Genomic DNA, 22,830 nt, shown 5'->3' on the forward strand with positions numbered 1-22,830 from the left:
TCCACAACACAGCTCACTCCAATCCTCCATGAAATATGATTTATATAATATATAATTTAGTGTTCACACTTGTGGGTAATGAAAGGAGAGTGTTTCCATGTATAAGAAGGATATAACAGAATGTTTTATCAAAGGGATTACTTACGAAACACACACACACTTTTATTAGATACTGCTTCCATTTATGATATACATATGAGCTTGGCCTGACAGAGTTGCCAGTCATTTAAAAATATTGGAATAAATAATAACTTATAGAAAAGCTGAAAAACCTGACTTGGCAGACACATGAACAAAGATACCAAGTATCACTCAACAGTCTGCTTACAAAATATCAATACCATGTTCTCAGTGAGAAATTCAGCAAAATCATTCAGCTTTCTACACATTTTTTTGTACCAGTTGTTAAGATTAGGATACTTAAAACGGGCTTATCAACTTACAAACAATTATTCTCTCTGCAGTCTGCACGTAAGTGAAAAGAAGAACCATTAATTAATATATGATAAGATCTAAAGTATTCACTGCCGTACACTTGGTGACTGTTTTCCAAGTATACAGGAAAACGTATAGACAAAAAACTGTGTTGTGATTTGTTAATGTCTCATTCAGTTTCATGTGAAATTTGAAAACCAAGCAAAACAGCTGCTGATTTCAAAATTACGTGTCCTTAATTCGTAATTTTATCTGTAAAATAAAGTCATTCTTCCATGTTAGGTAGGACCGTTGGGATCTTCTGGTATCACTTATTTTAAAAGAGGCACAATAATTATGTTGTTGAATTATTACACTCCTGTATAAAATACGTACTTATGTTTTTAAAAGGTTCGTATGTTTAATTCAGATTCACATTTTTTACAGTGTGTCTTACAAGATTCCTTTTGTATTGCAGTCCAAAGGAACAGAGGTGGTGGATGCTTTACAGTATTTGTGTTCAAATGATGTGGACATTTCTATTGGTGGCATTATTCACACTGGGATGCAGAATCAACGTGGAGGCTATGAAAATGATTGCAGCTTAGCAAGACTGGCCGAGAATCAGTAAGTGGACCACAAAATCCCACACCAAAGAAAAACTGTGCCCCAGGCTTTTAAACAATTAGCTAGGTTGAAATAAATTCACTGAATGTGAATAACTTTGTGTCAGCCGATTTATGTACAGATGGTCTACCTGTTTCTGACATTTGAAAATTTGTGCCGGGCTAGGACTCGGACCAGGATTTCCCATTTATCACGAGCCTTGCCATTAGGCTATCAGTGCATGCCTCCTGGACTGATCCAGACTTCTGTATGTCGTATTGTCTGCATCTTTGTACCGTAGTCTCTTATTTGTTACTCACATTCAGTGAATTTATTTCAGTCTAATTTCAAGTGGCTGTCAGTCATCATCAGTGTAAAAAAAAACATTTTTTGTAACAAATGTATTTACTAGGATATATAGGGTCATGTACAGGTATTGTGTAGACAATAAAATTTTTTTGATTAAAACAGGGGATGGTAATCTGCTCAGACTTCCATTCATTCTCAGTAGCAGAAAAGTTCTTTGTGATATTTCTCTTTGAGTAACAAACAGCTACAGAATTATTTCCACAGAGATTTTCAGGATATAAATTCAATAAGGCTTCATGGGGAAAAACTGCTTTTAAAAAACTGAAAAGAAAATATTAGGGAAGAACTGCTTTTGCTGTTTAATTTTGTGTTTTGGTAGTTGTTTAAGCAGTCATTTTACTGAAATAGAGTGTTTGTCATTGACTGTAATGCTCTTCTTTTCATGTCCTATAACCCTTCCCCTTCTCTCATTTCTCCTGAAATTTGTCTATGTCCTTATGCGACACAGACATGTGAATTATGTATTCACATCTTACTAAGAAAGTGTTAATGGCGGAAGCTGCTGCAACTGCTACAAATTAAATTTACAATCTTGACCACATGTGAAAAAATTGAAACAAAGTTGTCTTTGATTTGTGCAGTGGGATATTAGACAGTGGTTATATTAAAAATAACTTGTTAATTAACACAATGAATGTAAGTTTAAAGACGCAATGCTTATAACAAAAGAATTGTTTTGCCATGTAAGTATGCATTTTATTTTCATTGGGTTCCAGTCACAAGAATTTAAAAATATGTATATACTTTTAAATTTGTAGTTACATGATGATTGCTCCGACAATCCAACAAACTAGATGCAAGTCTTGGATAAAACGACACCTGCCCTCTGACGGTTCTGTTATGATGTCTGATGTTACATCAATGTACACTGCAATCTGTATAATGGGACCTTTCACCAAACAACTGCTTTCTCTACTAACAGATTCTGATCTAAACCCTAAGTCATTCCCCTTCTTCACATTCAAGGTAAGTGCACATTACATTGTAGTTATGCAGTACAGATCTTAGTTTTAAAGAAAGGTTATTTGGCATTTCGTAAGTTGCATTCCATTTCCATTAGCCACATGTGTGGTGCCTAAAGGTGGACTGATCACCGTATTCTTCCTAAAAATGAGAATACAGATTGAAACACAGTTAATTGGAATTATGCATTTACTCCTAGGAAAAGAAAAAGAAGTAATATTTTGAAGAATGTTGGCAAAACTTGATTACATTACATTCATTGCTATATCTAAATTTTCTGGTCAGGTCTCATATCATCAGATGGTTAAACGAAAGCAAAAAATTTAACTTTACATTTAGTGATATTCTCATAGAGAATGTTCAATGTCATCTTGTGTTATACAGTCTTAATTTGGAAATAGAAGTTTGTGGTATTTTTTATGTTTTCAAATCTGGTGATAAAAAAACAACCAGTAACTCAAACTTTTCTGCATAAATGCTAAAGTTATGCATATGCTGTGTGCTATCAGAGCACTGATTTATTAAAGCTGACTTGTAAATCAGGTACTGAGACAGAATTTTTTTTGTGTATGTTAGGAAAATACAGCTAACTCAAATGAATTCTTCTGTGGATACAATATTTTTACTTTTTGGTAGATTGTAAGCCACAATGACCATTTGTATTGAGTTGAAAGTATAAGTTGCATGGGTTTGAACCCAGATCCTTGTCATTTGTGCACAGTGCACCACCAACTGTGCTTTTCAAGCATGCTTCACACATAAAATCAAAGCTTCCAGTTTCACTGCCTCACACATAAAATCAAAGCTTGAAGTTGCCACTATTTTCTGAACTTGGTGACTTATTTGTTTAATACTCTTTCAGTGGCTTCTGTGTGCAAGGGATGCGTATTTTTATGCCCTCCATGTGGGAGGCAGTACAACAGTCAAATGATGGTGTTTGTATGATCCTCCTGTGCGAATGATTTCTTAAATGTGAAACTTAAAACTTCTGCTTTGTTCTTGCTTTCTTCTAGTGCCATCTCAGACTAGTCAGTGAGTGACTGGACAGAAGCCTTTGACCAAAGGGACCAGGGCATCAATATTGGTCTAATTACTGGGCATAGAGAGGCATTTAAGCAGTTATTCTTCTGTGCTCCATATGTGATTGATATTAGAAGAAAACCTAATATGTGTTACAGTGCTAAACATCCCTGTGATGCATTCCACAGTAGTTTGCAGTGCGTGTTTGTAGATGTAGATGAGCTATGGTTATCTCCTAATAATGCAACATAGGTGGAAATGAAAAACTTTACTGAATTAATATTATTGATAATGGCTGTTCCAATTTCAAAGAATATGCTTGTTCATTGTTCATTAATTAGCATCTTTCCCCACAGGAACTTGATGTTGGGCTGGCAAATGGTATTCGAGCAATGAACTTGACACATACTGGAGAACTTGGTTATGTGCTTTACATACCAAATGAGGTAATGTATATTAATTATTCATGACTCATAGAGAAGGTTGTCTAAAGTGGTCTGGATAAATATGATATAACTCATTCCTCACCATGTGTTGATTAGTAGAAAAAACATATTAAACAAATAAATTCTCTTTGGGAGGATTATTATAATTGTTCATGCTATTCTTCTTTTAGCTTTTAACATTTACTAAATACTGCCTTCAATAAAACCAAGACTCTTGAGTATCTGAAGCAAATGATATTAAACCAGTAAATATGTAAACAATTGTGACCACTGTCTAATTTTTGTTTTTATTTTAAGTCTCTTTTCTTTTTATTAACACTGTACTGTTTGTATTATTTTTCAACAGTATGCTCTTCATGTTTATACAAGACTGATGGAAGTTGGTAAAGAATTTGGAATAAAACATGCTGGATATTATGCAATGAGAGCTATCCGAGTAGAAAGATTTTATGCATTTTGGGGGCAAGATCTGGACACAACTACAACTCCACTAGAATGTGGTCGCTCTTGGCGTGTTAAGTTTAACGTGAGTTTTTTATTTTGCTTGTCTTCTGAATCTGCATTTCTTTTTCATATCCAGTTGCATATATGCAGAAAGCACACTCAAATCTACTTCAAAAGTTAAGCTACACCGTGAAAAGTATCAAGCCTTGAGTATGCTACTGACACCAATTTTGTTTTGATTCAAGTTAGAAATGTTAGTCAGGTGATTGTAATGGAGTTATAATTTAAAGCTTATAATCAATTTTTTCTAATTAACAGAAAGACCTGGATTTCATAGGCCGAGATGCTCTTTTAAAACAAAGAGAAGAAGGAGTAAAGCGAATGTATGTGCAGTTGCTCCTGCAAGACCATGACCATGAAGTTGATTACTGGCCTTGGGGAGGGGAGCCAATTCTTAGAAATGGTCGCTATGTCGGTGCAACTACAACTACAGGTTATGGCTTTACCTTCAAGAAACAGGTCAGTATGATACACAGCGATCATCCAGAAAGTGATTTCTGAATGCACCTGTATTCTGTGCAAAATCAAAGTAATTTTCTCAGTTCATATATTGTTTTATACTGAAATTTACATAACCAGCTTATACTGATGTTTTGTACCTTGCACACAAATATAAAACTTTTGCACAGTCAAACACCAGGAGGATAAGTCATGTGAAAGAGAGAAGGTACCAAAGTCCACTTTTGTAGTGCTAGTGGCTAACAGAGGATCAATGCTTCCAAAAATGATCTCCAGTGCTTAAAGAAAAATGTCCAGAGCATTTTACAATATTCAGATGGCCCTGAGACTTACCAGATGCTCATTCTTTGGGTCAGCTTTACCCATCAGGCACTTTAAGTGAATGTTGATGAAATACAGGAACTAACAGAGTATAATTTGTCATGTATTTATCCGTTAACCACTTAACTTAATAGAGTAGGATATTTAAATACATATTTCGATAGTTACAGATAAACAACAAGATATCCTGCAATATAGTACTAAATGCTTTATCTGAAAACTACTTAGGACAGGTAGTTCAGAAGTGCACTAATGATGGAAATATAATATTAGATCTAATGACAACAAATACACCTGACCCCTTACCAAACTTTAGAGGGTAGCTAAAATGAACAAAGGTTTACATGGCCTGTAAACTAGACAGAGATAGGAATGTGAATAATTTAGCTTTGGGCAGGACCATGTAGATAAACTTCGCCTCAAGTTTAAAAGACTAGTTAATCAAGCCTCTGACAACTTCTGTAGCAGAGTATAGCTGCAAAGACTTCTACAAAATGTGAAGAAATTCTTTCCATGTGGTAAGACTGACAGTGGAACCAAAGTTAATGTCCAGACATTCATGGATACACAGGAACCAAAATTCAGAGTAGGAAATGTGTTGTTATGCCTCTTTTGCCCTGTAGTTGTCTTCCTATTATTTTAAAGTATTGTGCCTCCTATTAAGCAGAAAGTCACACATTTGCAAACCATCTTTCACACAGTTTGCTTTGTGTACTTGTGTGTGCAAATTTATGAGTAATGACAGTACTCTACAACCACAACAAAACTATAGGGCAATAGAAACTTACCAACACAAACACAGTCATCACATGCAGTAATAATGTAAACACCCAAAGCTCTTAAAAATGGGAGTAGACTCCTGAAACGCATCATACTAAGTGTGAAAAAACATGAGTGGTGCAGTATGTTGTCATTTAAATAATTAAATGCAAATATTGAACTTTTCAAACATTCTTTTAAAAAGAAAGATCCAACAGTATCAACTCAGTTTAATTCTTGCACCACTGCAAATCTGAGTAATACAGATATTAGGAAGTGAGCCACAAAACTACCATTCAGTATCGTTGACATCCCTCTGTTGTAGAATCTTAGAAAATAATCTTGAGTTCAAACGTAATGAGGTGTCTCTGAGAAACTGACCTCCTCTCTGCCAACCAGCATGGAGTCTGTAAACAACATATTGCAAAACCCAAATTGCACTTTTTTTATATCCATGAATCAAGCAAATACACACAGGGCTTCTTGACCTCTAAAAAATTTGTCTTTGTACCACATCAACACTTATTAATGAAAGTACCATCATAGGGAATATCAAGCAAAATTTGTGACTATATTGAGGATTTCTTGATAGGGAGTATGCAGCATGTTAACTTGGATGGCATGTTAACTTGGATGGATAGTCATTGACAGATGTAGGAACTTCAGGAATGCTCCTGGGAACTGTGTTGAGATGCTCCTCTAATGTTCTATATGAAATTAATAGCGACTTAATACTTTTTGCAGATGATACAGTTAGCTTTAGTTAAACATTAACCAAAAAATATAGAGAAATGTATAACAATGCACTTCACAAAATGCAAAACCATAGTTTCCTACAAATACAATATCAGTGTGTTGCAGCTGGAATTGGTCAGTTCATTCAAATACATAAAGAGGTGGACAAAAATAGGGGAACATATGAGAAACACATGCTTGAACATAAATGCAGATGCTAGCCAAGTCTGCAGGCTGCATTTGACCATGAACGGCACTTGTGTAATGTTCTCAACATGTTGCATGTGTCAATCATGGTCAGAAAAGAGTTCTGTGTAGATGTGTGTCCTCTATGTCAGAGCTAAGTGAATTTGAGCATGGGCAAATTGTTGGTGTTCGTATGGTGGGTGTTTTCATAACTGAGGGAGCTGAAGTGTTTCACGTTTCAACAGGTACCATATCAAGGATTTCTATCACATACAAAGAAAGGGGGGGACATAATCCGTAAGTCATAACATGGACGAATGTGGGTGTGTGTGTTTCGGGATCATTACAGATGATCATTGAAAAAGATTGTAAAGAAACAGAAGAGGGCAAAGGCTGCAAAAGTAATTATAGAATTGAATGTCGCACTCGTGAACTGTGTCAGCATCAAAACAACATGAAACAAGCTGCATAAGGTGGGAATCGCAGGGCAAGTTAGAATTCCAAAATCACACGTTGGTAATGCAAATTACTGTGTCAGGAAAACATGGTGTTGAAGCCTAAAAGCTGGACTATGGAGCAATGGAAAAAAGTCTTTCATTCGAACGAGTCTTGTTTCAGACTTTTTCCAACTTCTGGAGCTGGCAGCCCAGGAGTGAAATATAGTGGGTGTTTAGCGATGATTTGGGCAGCCATATTGTAGTATTTGTGGTGTGCAGTTAGGACTGCAGTATTTTACAAATCGTGGGCAAGACTACAACAAAACCAATTACTTATTATCAGTGTAACATGAGGTGTCATTTGATCACTGCCTCTCCTGGCTAAAGATAGTTATCCTGTTAAAGAAATCTCCACCTAGGAACGTGTACCAATGTTGTCTGTCATGCAGTGTAAATGGCACAAAATTTTTTCACAAGTGTGATCTCACACAATTTAGCAAACTATTATTCAAGATGGAAACACTTTTCCTTAAACAAAATGAACTATTTTTACACAGAATACCACACGCGCACAACGCTAATGTATTCCCTCCTGTCAAAAAATATTTCCTAAAAGTTCTTACAAAATAATCAGGGTTTATACATTATTAGAGAACAATTTTGTCACATAAAATGGTGTTTGGACCACATTTAAAGATTATTCATAATCTAAGTTGAATTTATGATTTCTGAGACGGTTCTGGGCCACCAATACACAATTATTATTGCGAAAATTGGCCATCAAGATTCATGTGTCCTTAGTAGTTTGATTTAAAACTGCCGGTGCAATATTTCACCAAGATGGTGGCTAATATAAGACAATCATTTATCGAATCTGGTTCAGGCATTGTTTGACTCTCAACAAATAATATATATTAAATCTTTTCTATACCGTAACTACATGCATTAACATTTAAAAGTATTTCTCCATGTTAATCACTCATTATTCAGCATTTTACCAATAATCCGTGCTGTAGATCAATAGTGCTAGAGTGGGCGTCATGTAACTTGGCGGGTGAGGACTGGATGCGCAGTAGCATGGAAGTCATGTGACCTGCCGACCAATAGGAGTCAGTCAGCCATAGTGAGCACCTGACTTAATGTTGTTCTGTGCGGAGCAAGTTTTCAGCTGGTTTTAGCATTGTGTGCGGTGGTTTTTCAGAAGTTACTGCAGGGCATTGTAGTAATATGAATGGTGACAGCAAATCTCACCCAGTATTACACAGGCAGGCTGGAGAAATAATATTTCGTGTGTATGAGGTCTATAGATGGGAGCTGGAAGCGGCAGCCACAGCTGACAAAAAAGCGTTGCCCCCAAGAACGAACAGCTGAGGTGTGTTGTATTGGTTTGAGAACTGTAGAACAGATCGCCAGTGAAGCCAAAACATCTACTGAAGAGAACGAATCACCTATTTTTAAATAACCTGGTAAGTTGCTGAAATCGAAATAAATTCGTAAGTGAGCTTGACGATTTCAGCAAGAATGTGTTACAGCGCACAAACTATTCAACATGTATAGCCACGGTGAATATCCTACGGCAGATAAATTATGTTCCTACATGAAACAGGCCAAATGTTTCAAAGGCAGAAATACTATCATGCTCAGAATATTAAGGGAGATGGGCTTTAAATACAGAAAGAATAATGACGGAAGAAAACTGCTCTTAGAGAGAAGTGACACTGTAGTAGCAAGAACTGTGTTCTTGAGAGAAATGCACGAGATAAAACAACCCAGAAAATCATGCATTTATATTATCTCAATGAAACGTATGTTCACCAGAACCATTCAAGACCAATGTGCTGGAAAACAAGTGACGATGTTGGTGGCCTGAAGGTTCCTGTGGGAAAAGGGACACACCTTATTGTGCTTCACGCCGGTTCTGTAGAGACAGGCTTCATACCAAAGAGTAAATTAATATTTAAAGCATCGAAGATGAAGGAATCAGATGACTATGACTCTGAAATGACCTATGCTGTCTTCAAGCGGTGGTTTGTGCAACAGCTACTTCCATACATGGCAGAGAATTCTGGTATTGTCATGGACAACGCAAATGTGCACTCTGTACAGGTGAATAAGGCTCCTACTTCAAATACCAGGAAGGATGAAATAATTTCATTGTTACTGTCTAATGGAATTCCTCACACAGTGTCACAGACCAGGGCAGAGTTACTCATGCTCGTAAACGCATATAAGACTAAATACTGCACTTACGAGATAGATGAACTGGCAAGACAGCATCATCACCGAGTAATCAGGTTACCACCATATCACTGCCACTACAATCCTATTGAGCTGGTATGGACGCAAGTTAAAGCCCACATCTCAGAAAGAAACAGCACCTTCTGAACTGCTGACATGGCAAGACTCATACATGAAGCAGTGGACAACGTAAACATATCTGCATGGGCAAACTGCGTCAGACATTCGGAAACACTCCAGGAAGAAGATTTTAAAAAGGAAATCGACAGAGACTCTGTGACGGAGCTTTTCATAATTAATCTTCACAATTCAGATTCATCTTTATCAGATAGCGAAGATGAAGACAGATTTTTTGGGTTATCTGTGACAGTATTGCAATGCTGTGGTAAGCATTTAAACATATATCATAAGCCTACATTATGTAACTTGAGTCTAGGTTTGCCTGGCCGGTAAAGTAATTATAAAAAGATATTAGCTTCTTATGCAATTTCGATGTGGGCTTTGTTTAAAGCTTGTCTTCAGTGATTAAACTAGTCGATTTTCTTATTGAATTATCTATCAAAATTTGTAAAATTTTGATTGTATTTATGCTAGTCGAACTGCTGACTTCATTTTTGGAAAAGTAATTGTTCTTGCTTTCCCGAAAATTAGTCCCAACAAACAGCATGTGGAAACTTGTTTTATATTATGTATGACAATAAATATGTACAATAGACACAATATCAACAACTATAAGTTATTTGTTGTAAGTGAGGTGTCTAGAAACAGAAAGTGCCTTTGATTTTTTTAATAACGATTTTTAATGTACGACAGACTCTTTTTATATTTTCTGAAATATGATTCTTTCAGCTATGTACCGAAAAGATGCTCTACATGTAGACTGCTCAGGCATTTGCTTAGGTCACGTAAAAAAACTGGCATGTAAAAATTTCACATGTTTGACTATTTCCCCTGCAATCCAAATAAATAATTTGACTACAGATGCCAAGCCATCACAGGGTGAACGTATTCTCTGGGTTCAAAAGGGAGACAGAAATACTCCTTTATGTGCTGTGATTTTTCCCAGTACTCACACGTATTGCAAAACATTTTATGTGTATTATAAAAATCGTTTGAGTATCAGTAGGTATACATTTTTTCACGAGGTTTCTTCTACTTTTCAAATTTTATTTTTCAAACAGCACAAGAAGATTGTATTTTCTGAGTTAGAATAGGGAAGATAAATACATGCACAGCAGTTTTTTCAAATTAGTCAACATGGTATTCTTGTGTTGATCGACAGACACAATAAACAATGCAAGTCTGTCTATTATTGTTACCAATGTTTGTAGCTTTCTTATTTTTACACATTTTATACAACTCCATATTTTAAAGGCAAACGATTCGATGACAATGCCTTTTTCACAAAGACGTATAGATATTATTGCGTTTGTCACCTTTCCTGAATGCACGCGTACTTCAATGTGTGGTGGCCAGTAGCTGACAGTCGAATGGAGCGGTAACGTATAGTGTGGCTACACTGCCGCTGCTGGCAGCTGGCTCCCACCACTCCACTGCGCAGAATTCCCCCACCACCCACAAAGATACGTGATGTCCGCTCTAATGGATGCGCTCCATTGTAGCTGAACAGAAAACTTAACATTTATATAGGACGACTATCATATTAAAATAAAAATTCAAACACACACATTGATCTCAATGACACAGAAACTGTACTTTTCAAACATTACTTAACAACATAATACAGTCTTTTACTGATCTCAGTGCTACAAGACCTCAATCACATCTGATCATTACAACAGTTCGAACAAGAATTATTCTAGAAGAATCATAGATAACAAAAGATGAAGATTTCCATTATCTTATGAGTATTGTCTTGAGATATAGGTTTCACAGAAAATTAAATAATTATTTAATATTGTTTTAGTATTGATGAAGTCCTTTTTTATTAAGATCATGAGAATGTTTGCTCAAATTCCATGTACAATGCTGTCGTTCTGAATAAAATATAGTCGTAGATATTACATATTCCATGGGCCCTATGGTTACTTTCAAGGGCACTTTGTTACAAAGGATAATGTAACCATTTTGGCTGATCAGCTACATCCCATGATACAATGTTTGTTCTCCAATGGTGATGCGGTGTTCCGAGATGAGAAGGCCCTTATTCACATACCTTGCATCAACCAGGACTGTTTTGTGAGCACGAGGATTGATTATTGCATCTCCCCTGAGCATCAGAGTCTCCAGATCTCAATATTATTGAGCATCTGTGGTCTATTTTGGAGAGAAGAATTTGTGACTGCTATCGATCTCCATTATTTTTACGTGAACTTGCCACTGTTTTGGAGGGAGAATGGTATAAGACTAACTTGAAAACCATACAGGACCTTATTTATCCATACTGAGATGATTGGAAGCTGTTTTGAATGTCCATGGTTTTCCTGCACCGTATGAGGTGCGATTTTAGTGTTTCCTTGGTTTTTGTCCACCCCTGTAGGTGTGATAGTTTGTGTGGGTAAGAACTGGAATTATCACATAGGTCCCATCAAAGGTAAAGCAGATTGTAAAATTATTTCCTTGATAGGATACTGAAAAAATGCAGTTTGTTTACAAAGTAGACTGCTTACAAAATACTCATGTGACCCATCGTAGAACTCGTGAGTGTGGAACCCAACCTGACTAACGGGGGATATTGATTGTTTACAAAGAAGGGCAATACAAATGGTCACAGGTTTGTTTGACTCATGGAAGAACATCACAGAAATGCAAAAAATCTGAACTGGCTGATGCATGAAAATGGAAGTCCATCATCCCACTATAGCCCAAAGTCCCAAGTGAGTGGATAAAGCCTAGGTGACTCTATTAGTTAAGAAGGGTAAAAGAACAGATCCACATAGTTACAGACCAGTATCTTTAACATCGGTTTGCTGCAGTATTCTTGAACACATTCTGAGTCTGAGTGAAATAAATTTCCTTGAGATGAGTCCCTATTCATTAATGGTAGTAAAATCAAGAAAGTAACCAAATTTAAGTATCTAGGATCTGTGATAAACTCGAAACTTGATTGTGATGTGGTAATTAAGATTCACTGTGACATTGCCAAAGAAATGTTCTGAAAGCTATGAAATGTGTTGAAATTCACAGACATGCTGCTCCATCTGAGAATATGGGTGGTACAATGTTATATTATCCTTGTCCCGCTCTATGGAGTTGAAACTTGGTCAATTAAAGCAGCTTCTGTAAAGAGATTAGAAGCAACAGAAATGTGGTCCTTGCGCTGATTACTAAAAATACCATGACTTGAGAAAGTGAGCAATGCTGAAGCACTGCGTAGAGCCGGAGTGGATAGAGAACTAATGGGGACAATTAAAAGAAGAAACACAACTTACCTGGGGGCACATTATGAGAGGAAAGAAATATGAACTTCTGCAATTAATTCTAGAAGGCAGAATAGAAGGAAAACACCCACCACGTAGAAGGAAGTGGTCACAGTCACGGAATATCAAGACATGGACTGGCGTCAACAATCAACAACTTTGAAGTGCTGGTTCAAGAAGCAAGGAAACGCCACCTGTGAGCAGCTGACGCATTACAAGTGCATGGCACCAAGAAGAAGAAGAGACAGAAAAGCTTCCACCTAGAAATCAACAGGGATTTAAGAGAGTGTTGCTTGTGCAAAACTCAGCTTGCCCTTTTCTCACTGATATCCTGTGAACCATGGATGAAGGGCGAGAGGCAGATTCCGTATTTCTAGATTTCCAGAAAGCATTTGACACAATGCCCTACTGTAGACTGTTGATGATGATATGACTGAAGCATGGATTAGTTTCTGAGATATATGAGTGTCTGAAGACTTCTTAAGTAATAGAACCCAATACATTGTCCTCAATGACGAGTGTTCAACAGAGACAAGGATATTGTGGGGAGCGCCACAGGCAAGATTGAAAGGATTGTTTTTATTCTCTATATGCATAAATGACACGACAAACAGGTGAGTAGCAATCTGTGGCTGTTTGCTGATGACACTGTGGTGTATGGGTTGTTGAGTGACTGTAAGAGGATACAAGCTGAGTTAGTCAAAATTTCTGGATGGTGTGATGATGTAAGTTAATGCAGATGAGCAGGAAGGACTTGGTGTGCTTGGTGGACACTGTCATGCCGATAGGAGTAACTACACATAGCAATGTGAAATAGCATGGTTAACTTTGGTTTATTGTGCGAATTCCGGGAAGGTGGTGTTTATCTGTAAGATAGACCATGTGTAGAATGCTGGTGCAACCTACTCTTGAGTACTGCTTGGGTGTTTGGGATACCCACCAGGTCATATTAAAGGAAGGTGCTGAAGCAGCAGAGAGGTGGGCTGCTAGATATGTTACTGGTTGGTTCAATCAAGATGTGAATATTATGGAGATTCTTTGTGAACTCAAATTGGAATTCCTGGAAGAAAGGTGATGTTCTTTTCATGAAACATTATTGGGAAAATTTAGAGAACCAGCACTATGGGACGATTCGGCTGCTATCAGCATACATTTAATGTGAGGATCATGAAATTAGATAAGGCCTTGTATGGAATCATTTTTCCTCTCTCTATTTGTGAGTGGAACAGGAAAAGATGTGACTAGGGGTGGTACTTTGGTGCCCTCCGTTATGCGCCATACACTGGCTTGTGTTGTATGTATATATGTATGTAGATGTTGATATCCTTAAAAATGCCTGCACCAACAGTTTTGTTAATTTACAACACACCATTAGAATGAGGAAGCCTTGCACTTTGTCAGCACCTCACCTTCGTAACCAACGTCACTAATGCACACTAGCACATGGATCCCAGCACAGAAGTACAGGCTGAAACACTTACATGCCAGTGTCTTGGATTCATCTCCCTTGGAGAGTGTGACAGTGACACTGGCTATGGCATATGGCGAGTTGAATGAAGTCATTAAGATCTGTGACAGTTCTGGTGTAATACAAGAGAAACAAGTGGCTGGACCTGGATTCACCCACTACCTTTTTTAACTGCACACTCGTCAGTAACTTTACAAACATGACGCTTCACTCAACATGTGATTATTACCCTCGTCCTAGTGAACAATCGGCACTGACACTGACACATACTTTGTGTTAAAAATTTATTAACTCTTTATCAGTAATAATTCAGGGTATTTTTTGGTTTACACATAGGTGACTTTTTTATTCCATTATTGTTGATGAATCTGTAATATGAGGACATAATTGTTGCCACAACACATTAAGATAAATACTATTTGCTAGATGTTCCACTGGTCCATAAACACACGTATTTTCTTGTGTGGCTCATCGGTCCTTAATATATATTTTACCCCTGTTTCACACACAAATGACAGTTTTGGAGAAATTGTAATCTTATTGCGTCTCGGGAGAGCATTCAGCTGTTGAGCTCTTTACTTGAACTGCATGTTCCTGACGTTTTGTAACAAGTTTTGATGGGAGAAATTGTTAGTCCAGTGCGCAGCACCCAGGCATTTTCAATAAATGACAAAGATGTCTGATAGCAAGTTTTTACAGTTGAGTTTACAGTTCACTAATAGGTTTTGTTCTTTCTTACTTTTTCTAGTTCAAAACAAATCGTTAACAGTAGACCTGGACATGTCACACCAGTGAAATCACTGACAGAATGTCTGAAATTGTGCTTTGCTACAGTAATATTATCCAGTATTTGAATTTAGTGATTTCCCTTCGGTGACTAGCTCTGACTGTAACCATATATGCAATAGTGACACATTATTCTTGCACACATTTACCTCCAAATGTGTAGCCTGACATCACACAGAGCACAGTTACCAAGATATCTGTAGAATTTTATCCATGTATTGTATAAATCAGCCACATTTGCTGTAATTTATTCATATATCTTTCATGAGTAATCTCATTTAAGATTATCTGATGTTATGATTAATCTATATCAAGGTCATACCATATTTTACAGACTATAAGATACTACAGACTATATGTTCACCTTAATTTTTAAGCAATTTTTAAATAAAATAATATTTTTAACATTTTTATCATTAGTTTGCAAAGCTAGACTAGAAAAAAATTCTTAGTTTATGAAACCGAACTGACCTTTAAAATCCCTGAAAATCATCATCTGAACTTTCTTCTTCTTCTTCTTCTTCTTCTTCTTCCTCTTCTTCGTAATCATCATTGTCCTCTTGATATGTAAGATTGTCTTCACTGCCATTGAGAGCATTAATTTCTTGAAAGATTTAACAATAATATCTTTTTATCACTCTACACCATCACTATTTTATCTACTGACACACCTGTTTGATTGTAGGTAGTTTTAAAGCTCCCTTCACCGTGAATTCATATTGGGCTTCACCCATCATCCATTTCTTCCATTCCTCTCTCATATACACTTTAAATGATTTATTTATCAAGGCATCAAGAGGTTGCAGTTGTGAAGTAAGTCCTCCCAGAGCAAGCTCTGTATTTCTCTGTCTCAATTTCGTTTCACAGAATATTTCAAATGGCCTCTAAACTGATCTAGCAAAAGAAGAGAACTCATTTTCAGTAAAGCACCTTTCCTTCTCTCCCACACTCAGTTAATCTATAACTTCATACCAGCCTTGTCCATCCAACCATTATCATGTATATGAACAACAGCATCTGCTGGTATTTCAGGTTTTTGCACTGTTTTGCACTTGGAAATGATCACTGGAGGTTAAGTACTGTCAGCACAACATGAAAGACCAACAGTGTAGTGCATTTTTTCATGTCCACTTGCAGTTTTAGCACTTTCTTGACAGCAGTTCTTTTACTTGGCACATCAAATGTCAGAGAAGTTTTATCCATATTTGCTATTGGGGTTAGTTCTAAACTGCTTTTCTTTCAATGTTAAATAATAAAGTGATGGAATGGTAATATTTTCTCTTCATACTCTTATGGTATTTTCTGAGATGTTTTGGTTTTGGTGTATGCTAAGTCGATGACGCTTCATAAATCTGTAGCAACAACCAACTCCGCCCTTAAAGTTTGTTACGCTGCACTGTAATGCTAACTTACAAGTGTATATTTGAATTATTTTTGTATTAATTCCATTGTCATTTTGTCAGTGTCCTTGAATCCATTTCTTCTATTTTTGGCCATTTTGCATTCAGTCCTCTATTTGCACATTTATTTTTCATAATTTTTTTCAGTCCTTTTTTACTAGCCTGCCAATTGCAAATGGTATTTTCTGTTGGCAGAGTGCCAAAATGCCACTACGCTGCTCTGTTTCCTTGTTCTTCTGCATTTCAATTTATAACATGCATTGTATGAATACTTTTTATTTTTTCCGTTACGAAAGTAGCTACTAACAAAAATATTGTACTATTACTGATAACACAAACCACAGACTGGAATAACACACATCATAAGCTAGATGTTCTGGGATTGTGATGGTGAGACAGGAGGGAGGCAAGTGTTAGCAAGCTTGTAAATCCCCACAACACATGTCCATAGTGTTGGTTAACAGGTGCTGCCCGTTGAATCCAATATTGCCAGATAGAGATATGTTTCCTGTGGCACTGAATATATGGCCATTGTTAGGTTTGGCAGAAATTTTAAATCAAACACTGGACATTTTTATATTAATTTCAAGTATAAGACGAACCTGAATTTTGGAGGCCATTTTCCTAAACAAAAGTACATCTTATAGTCTGTAAAATATGTTAATACGATGAATGCGTAGTACAAAATATGATACAGGTAATGCACTTTTTGCAGGTATGCTTGGGCTTTGTACAGAATTTTGATGATGATGGCCAAGCACAACCTGTTACGCCGGATTATGTTATGTCGGGCCAATATGAAGTAGATATTGCTGGCATCCGCTACTCCGCAAAAGTGAATCTACATTCACCTAATCTGCCGACACAGTATCCAGACAAGGAGAGGAGTGCCTACAGAGCAACACGTGACATTGCTGTAACTGGGTAGATTCTCATTTGCTGGCACTGGTAAAATGTGTGTATAAATGTACCTGAGATGTTATATTTATTGTTGCTATGATAGAACATTTTCAGTTCATTGTCTGTGGTACTGGATAAATCAGAATATTTTCTTTATTGATCATTGTTTGGTAAATGCCTGTACATATTCCTTGTCACCTTAAATTAAGCACACCAGAAAAAAAAAGTTAGTCACCCGCAGAAGACCACACATTTATACCATGTAACGCCAATGTCTGGCATTGTTAATGGCTTCAGTTTAGCAAGGAAGGAAGCCCACAAGTTCATTTATGTGCCATGTCCAGCCTGCAGAGCTACCAAATTGTGGGGATGATAGCTGCATGCCACCCACTGTTCCAAATAATCCCAGACATTTTGTATGGGCTTATTATTACGTGATTTAGCAGGCCAGTCAAGGTGCCGTACAGTGCTTGAATGTTAGTCAAATTAGGAACACATGCATGCAGCCCTGTCAATGTGGCTGTTGTCATGTTGGAAGATAGAAATGTTTTAGCTCACCATCAAAACTGCGCTCTTAAAAAAACAATAAAACATAGTATCGTATGACTATAATATCAACGAGTCACTGTTGAAATTGGCCAACTCATACAAACACCTGGGTGTAACACTTTGCAAGGATATGAAATGGAATGATCACATAGGCTCTGTTGTGGGTAAAGTAGGTGGAAGACTTCAGTTTATTGGTAGAATACTGAGGAAGTGCAATCAGTTTACAAAGGTAATTGGTTATAAATAACTCATGTGACCTTTTCTAGAATATTGCTCAAGTGTGTGGGACCCATACCAAATAGGAATAATGGTGGATATTGAACATATACAGAGTAGGTCAGTATGAATGGTCACAGGTTTGTTTGATCCATGGGGGTGTCTCACAAAGATACTGAAGGAACTGAACTGGCAGACTCTTGAATATAAACAGAAACTATCCCAAGGAAGTCTATTAATAAAGTGGGTCCTGGTGATGGTAAGAATATACAGCAACCCCCTACATAACTAACACATATGGATGCACCCAAGAACGTTGATGTAAACATCATGTTTCATGTCCAAGGCAACTTGAGGGAGTGGGTCCAAGTCATGGTACCAAAAGGACCCCCAAAACACCAGAGAGTCACCTTCAGCCTGAACTACATCCCCCACACAGTGTGAGTTAAACACCTTATTGGACCATGGGTGTGCTCAGTGCCTTGCGTAACTTGAAAAAGGAGCAAAATCATGACTTATCAGACCACATTATTTGCCTGCAGTTAACTACTGTCCAGTTTCTGTATTGTTTGGCCCACTGCAGATTTGTGTGCCATTGCAAACAATGACCTTTTGCAAGGTACTCAACTCCAAATTCATGCAGTTTTCTTCACAGTGTTCACACAGAAACAGGTTGATATGGACCTCAATTCACTGGAACTAGCAATTTCCTTTGGTTTGAATCCAACTGTCATTGACAGGGCTTAACACCTGTCTTTGGTCCCTGTTGATCAGGTTCTTTTATGACCATTGTTGTTACACCACGTTACATGGCACTAAGTTGTATACCATTCATTTTGGACATATTAAACTACCCGATCAGTGGACACCTCCCCGACATGATAACTTCTTTCTGTCATTCTGTCTCAACTCCACGTCGACTCACCTTGCTGTGCTGATTTCTTACAACCAACTGGCATTTACATACTACTTCACTTCCATGAATGACATCATTGATGGAGGGTTCTACACCTTCTGAAGTGCTTCAAATTGTCCATTGTGCTCTTTTAAGGGGGTGACCAATATTTTGACCGGTGAGCTTATCTCCTTACTGGAATCACAATTTTGCGAAGTGAAATGGAGCCATAAGATCGGTGACTCTGCCTATGAAAACGGAGCAATTGTTCTTGCTATTGTGGTTCACGGTTTCCAGAGGTCAAGCTTTTGCACCATTTCAGTTGGAGTGTCATACTTGCTCCAATGAGATGCAGGTATTAAGTTCATTTTTTAAATGGAACTTATGACGTTTTTTGGTTTCAGAATAGTAATTATAATTGATTTCTACTGCTCTTTGTGAAGTTTCCATAAATTAGTACACTGTCAGCCAATTTTTTTTTGCTAATATAAATCATTGTAGACCTAAAAAAATTACAATTAATGTTACAATGCTGAATATTTTGTGAGCAGCATAAATTAAATGAATTTCAACATATGTTCCAATATGGCTGACCTATGCAGTCTTTGATCCGACTGTGCTTGATTTACATTTTCAGAATGGAAATACACAATTAATCAAGTATTTCCTCTCTCAACAAATCTTTTTCTTTTCTTTTTTTTCATGTGGTGTGTGTAAGTTTTTCATTGTTGCAGCAGATTGACATTTTGTGGCAAAATGAAGCAGAAATAATGCCCAAATAATTAAATGTAAGGCTCGAGAATGAAGTTATAGATACAAGACATGTTGTACTAAAACAGGAAAATTAAATATTGTGACTGAGGATGGCATATTAATAACAAAAACATTGCCAAACTACAAGTTACAGTCACAGACAGCCCAAGACAATATGTCTAAATATATGACAACCAAGTCTTTTCTTGACTTTATTAAGTGTGCCACTGTATGTGATAAATGCACTAGGTACAACTTTCCCCACCTCCCCTATTAGTGTAGGGCATAGTGTCTGCCAAATCTATTGCTTTGTGTTGTTGTTATTATGTGAAACAACCTTTAGGTGTTTGAGTTCTTTGGTGAGATTCTCCATCTCAGAGTGGATGTGAGTCCTATAAACAAGTGGTTTGAGCATTACTTTCCTGTGTGGAAAGTGATGGTAATTTAGCGTCAATGTACAACTACAAGTTATTTTGTGTCTTCTTGTGGTTTATGCTGTACCTTACTGTGCAGTCTATTCTCCTGTTTACTAGAAGATCCGGACAGAGAAACACCTCATTCGCTTAAACTTTTATGGTAAAGTCGATCTCCAAATGTACAAAGTTGAGATATCTGAGGAATTCATCCAGCTTGTCTCTTCCATGTGCCATATAATGAAAGCATCACCAATGTGACTGAAGAAACACATCAGTTTCCACCAAGCTGTTTCCAGGATCATCTTCTCAAAGTGCTCCATGTATGTATCGCTGACAACTGGTGAAACTGGAGTGCCCAAAACTGCTCCTTCTGTTTGTGCATGGTAATTATTATCAAGAAATACATGAAGTTGCAAGTGGTCTCCAAAGTCAAGCTTCTGGCCAGAAAGTTTTAGCGATCCATGTACTGGAACTATGGTAAAAATAGGAATAATATCAAAGATAACAAGAATGTTGGCAATTGTTACTCTAAAATTGCTGAGACATTACATAAAACCTAAGGCTTAGTGAAAATTATGTGGACCTAGGGGTGTGTAAGCCTGATACCCATCAACTCTCCTGCTAGTTTAGCGTGATGCATACGGAGCAAACTGTACATATAATAGAAAATTGCTACAACAGACAATAGCAGCTTCAGCGTCTACTGCCGTCAAAAAAGTCTGCAGTCAAAAAGCACTGTCTACCAGAAATACAAAAAATGGTACTGGCACAGATTTCTTAACTATTTGGGCAGTCTCATTAACATGGTGACTGTCATGTAGCTACCAGCAACCACAGCAGATCCACATGCCTGATGCTGTGTGGCCAAGGTCTGCCACAGCAGAGCCTCATACTTAACACCATGTGCCTGGCATGGTCATGAAACGTCCATCAATGAACCAACAACTGTCAACATGTTAAAGAATCTGTTGAGATACAATAAAGTGACCAGCTGGTCAGCTGCAACTGCAATATAAGTGAGACAATTGGAGTCAGTCGACTCATACCCATGTGTAACTATTTGCAGGAATGTGAAACAGAGTGATCACATAAGCTGAGGATTAAATAAAGCAGGTGGCAGACTTCAGTTCATTGGTAGAATACTGAGAAAATGTTGTCTGTTTGTGAAAGAGACTACTTACAAAGCCAGCTGGAGTGGCCGAGCGGTTCTAGGCGCTACAGTCTGGAGCCGCGCGACCACTACAGTCACAGGTTTCAATTCTGCCTCGGGCATGGATGTTTGTGATGTCCTTAGGTTAGTTAGGTTTAAGTAGTTCTAAGTTCTAGGGGACTGATGACATCAGAAGTTAAGTCCCATAGTGCTCAGAGCCATTTGAACCATTTTTGAACTACTTACAAAACTCAAGTACATACTGTCTTACAATATTGTTCTGGAGTGTGAGCTCTATACCAAAACTACTAACAGTGAGTATTGAATATATACAGAGAATAGCAGCATAAATGGTCAGATGTTTATTTGATTCATGTGTATCACTGAAATGGTGAAAACCTAAACTGGCAGAAGCTTGTTGGTAGATACCAAGTATCCCATGACAATCAGTTTACTAAGTTTGAACTCCATAGGTAACACACAGACAAAATTTGACTAATCAAAGTGTGGACATAGGCATGTAAGTAGTTATTCTATCTGTGTCCCATACAAAATGGAACATGGAAATCCTATAACATGTTTTACAAATGAAAACATTTAGAGGCACACAAGGAAACAAAATCCTGTAAAACATGATACAGTTGAAAGTACCCTCTGCCACGTGCTTTATAGTGGTTCAGGAGTAGATTTACATGTAGATGTAAACAGTATCTACAAACTTATTAAGGACTGGGAACCTACATAGAGTTTAATTAAAAAACGGAAGAGAGACCATGCAACAACAGTAGACTGGCATTCGAGACAGACAGTGTACCTGCAGACACATCTCCAGAACACATCGCCACATACAAACGTCAGAGTGGCAATGGCAAGCAAAGGGGCGGGGGGGGGGGGGGGGGGGGGGGGGGGTTGCAGTTGATCAACAAACCTGAGGATAGGAATATGGTTAGCTGCCAAATGTACCCATTGGACATCAAGTTCTGGCCCCACACTAGCAAATTATTGTATCAACAATTATGCAGAGAGAAACTGGAGAGACACTTGACTTTCTTACATTCACAAAATATTTTGTATGTAATGAGCCCCTTTTGTGGTTCATGGTGTGGGTTCCTGTAGTCATGTCCTAGTTCATGAACCACGGGCAACGTATGAGTAGCCAAGTAAGTGGTCCCAACAGTCGGGATACCAGTTACTTTGGAATAAGGCTGGGCATCTCGGACATATTCAAAGTCGTGGTCACCTTTGTGCTCATACGGCAAAGACTACCAAATCCACCGGTTAGTCCCTCAACCGTTAGGGGTAAAACTCAATGGGACTCGGGGCAAGTAAGGCTAGCAACCTGCTTCCCTGGTACTTTAAATATGATTCTGGCAACAATCAGAGCAAAATGCCTCGGACCTTGGGAGGTGACGGAGCCCCACCTCTAACTGACAAACCAGGGACTCCTAAGATACGACTTG

At 37.6% G+C, this 22,830-nt stretch overlaps 1 protein-coding gene across 2 annotated transcripts in view; it reads left to right on the forward strand.

The window, feature by feature from the left end:
• LOC124612383 (pyruvate dehydrogenase phosphatase regulatory subunit, mitochondrial) overlaps positions 1-17,551 on the forward strand; it is an 81,586-nt gene extending 64,035 nt beyond the window's left edge. For both annotated transcript variants that reach the window (XM_047140556.1, XM_047140557.1), the window contains 6 exons: positions 893-1,041; positions 2,148-2,355; positions 3,729-3,818; positions 4,165-4,344; positions 4,581-4,781; positions 17,207-17,551. In XM_047140556.1, coding sequence (XP_046996512.1) covers positions 893-1,041; positions 2,148-2,355; positions 3,729-3,818; positions 4,165-4,344; positions 4,581-4,781; positions 17,207-17,419 — 1,041 coding nt within the window. In that variant the 3' untranslated portion in view covers positions 17,420-17,551. The remainder of the gene's footprint in view (positions 1-892; positions 1,042-2,147; positions 2,356-3,728; positions 3,819-4,164; positions 4,345-4,580; positions 4,782-17,206) is intronic.
• The last annotated feature ends 5,279 nt before the right edge of the window (positions 17,552-22,830 follow it).

Source organism: Schistocerca americana, chromosome 4 (genome assembly GCF_021461395.2).
Source record: "Schistocerca americana isolate TAMUIC-IGC-003095 chromosome 4, iqSchAmer2.1, whole genome shotgun sequence".
Classification (NCBI taxonomy): Eukaryota; Metazoa; Arthropoda; class Insecta; order Orthoptera; family Acrididae; genus Schistocerca; species Schistocerca americana.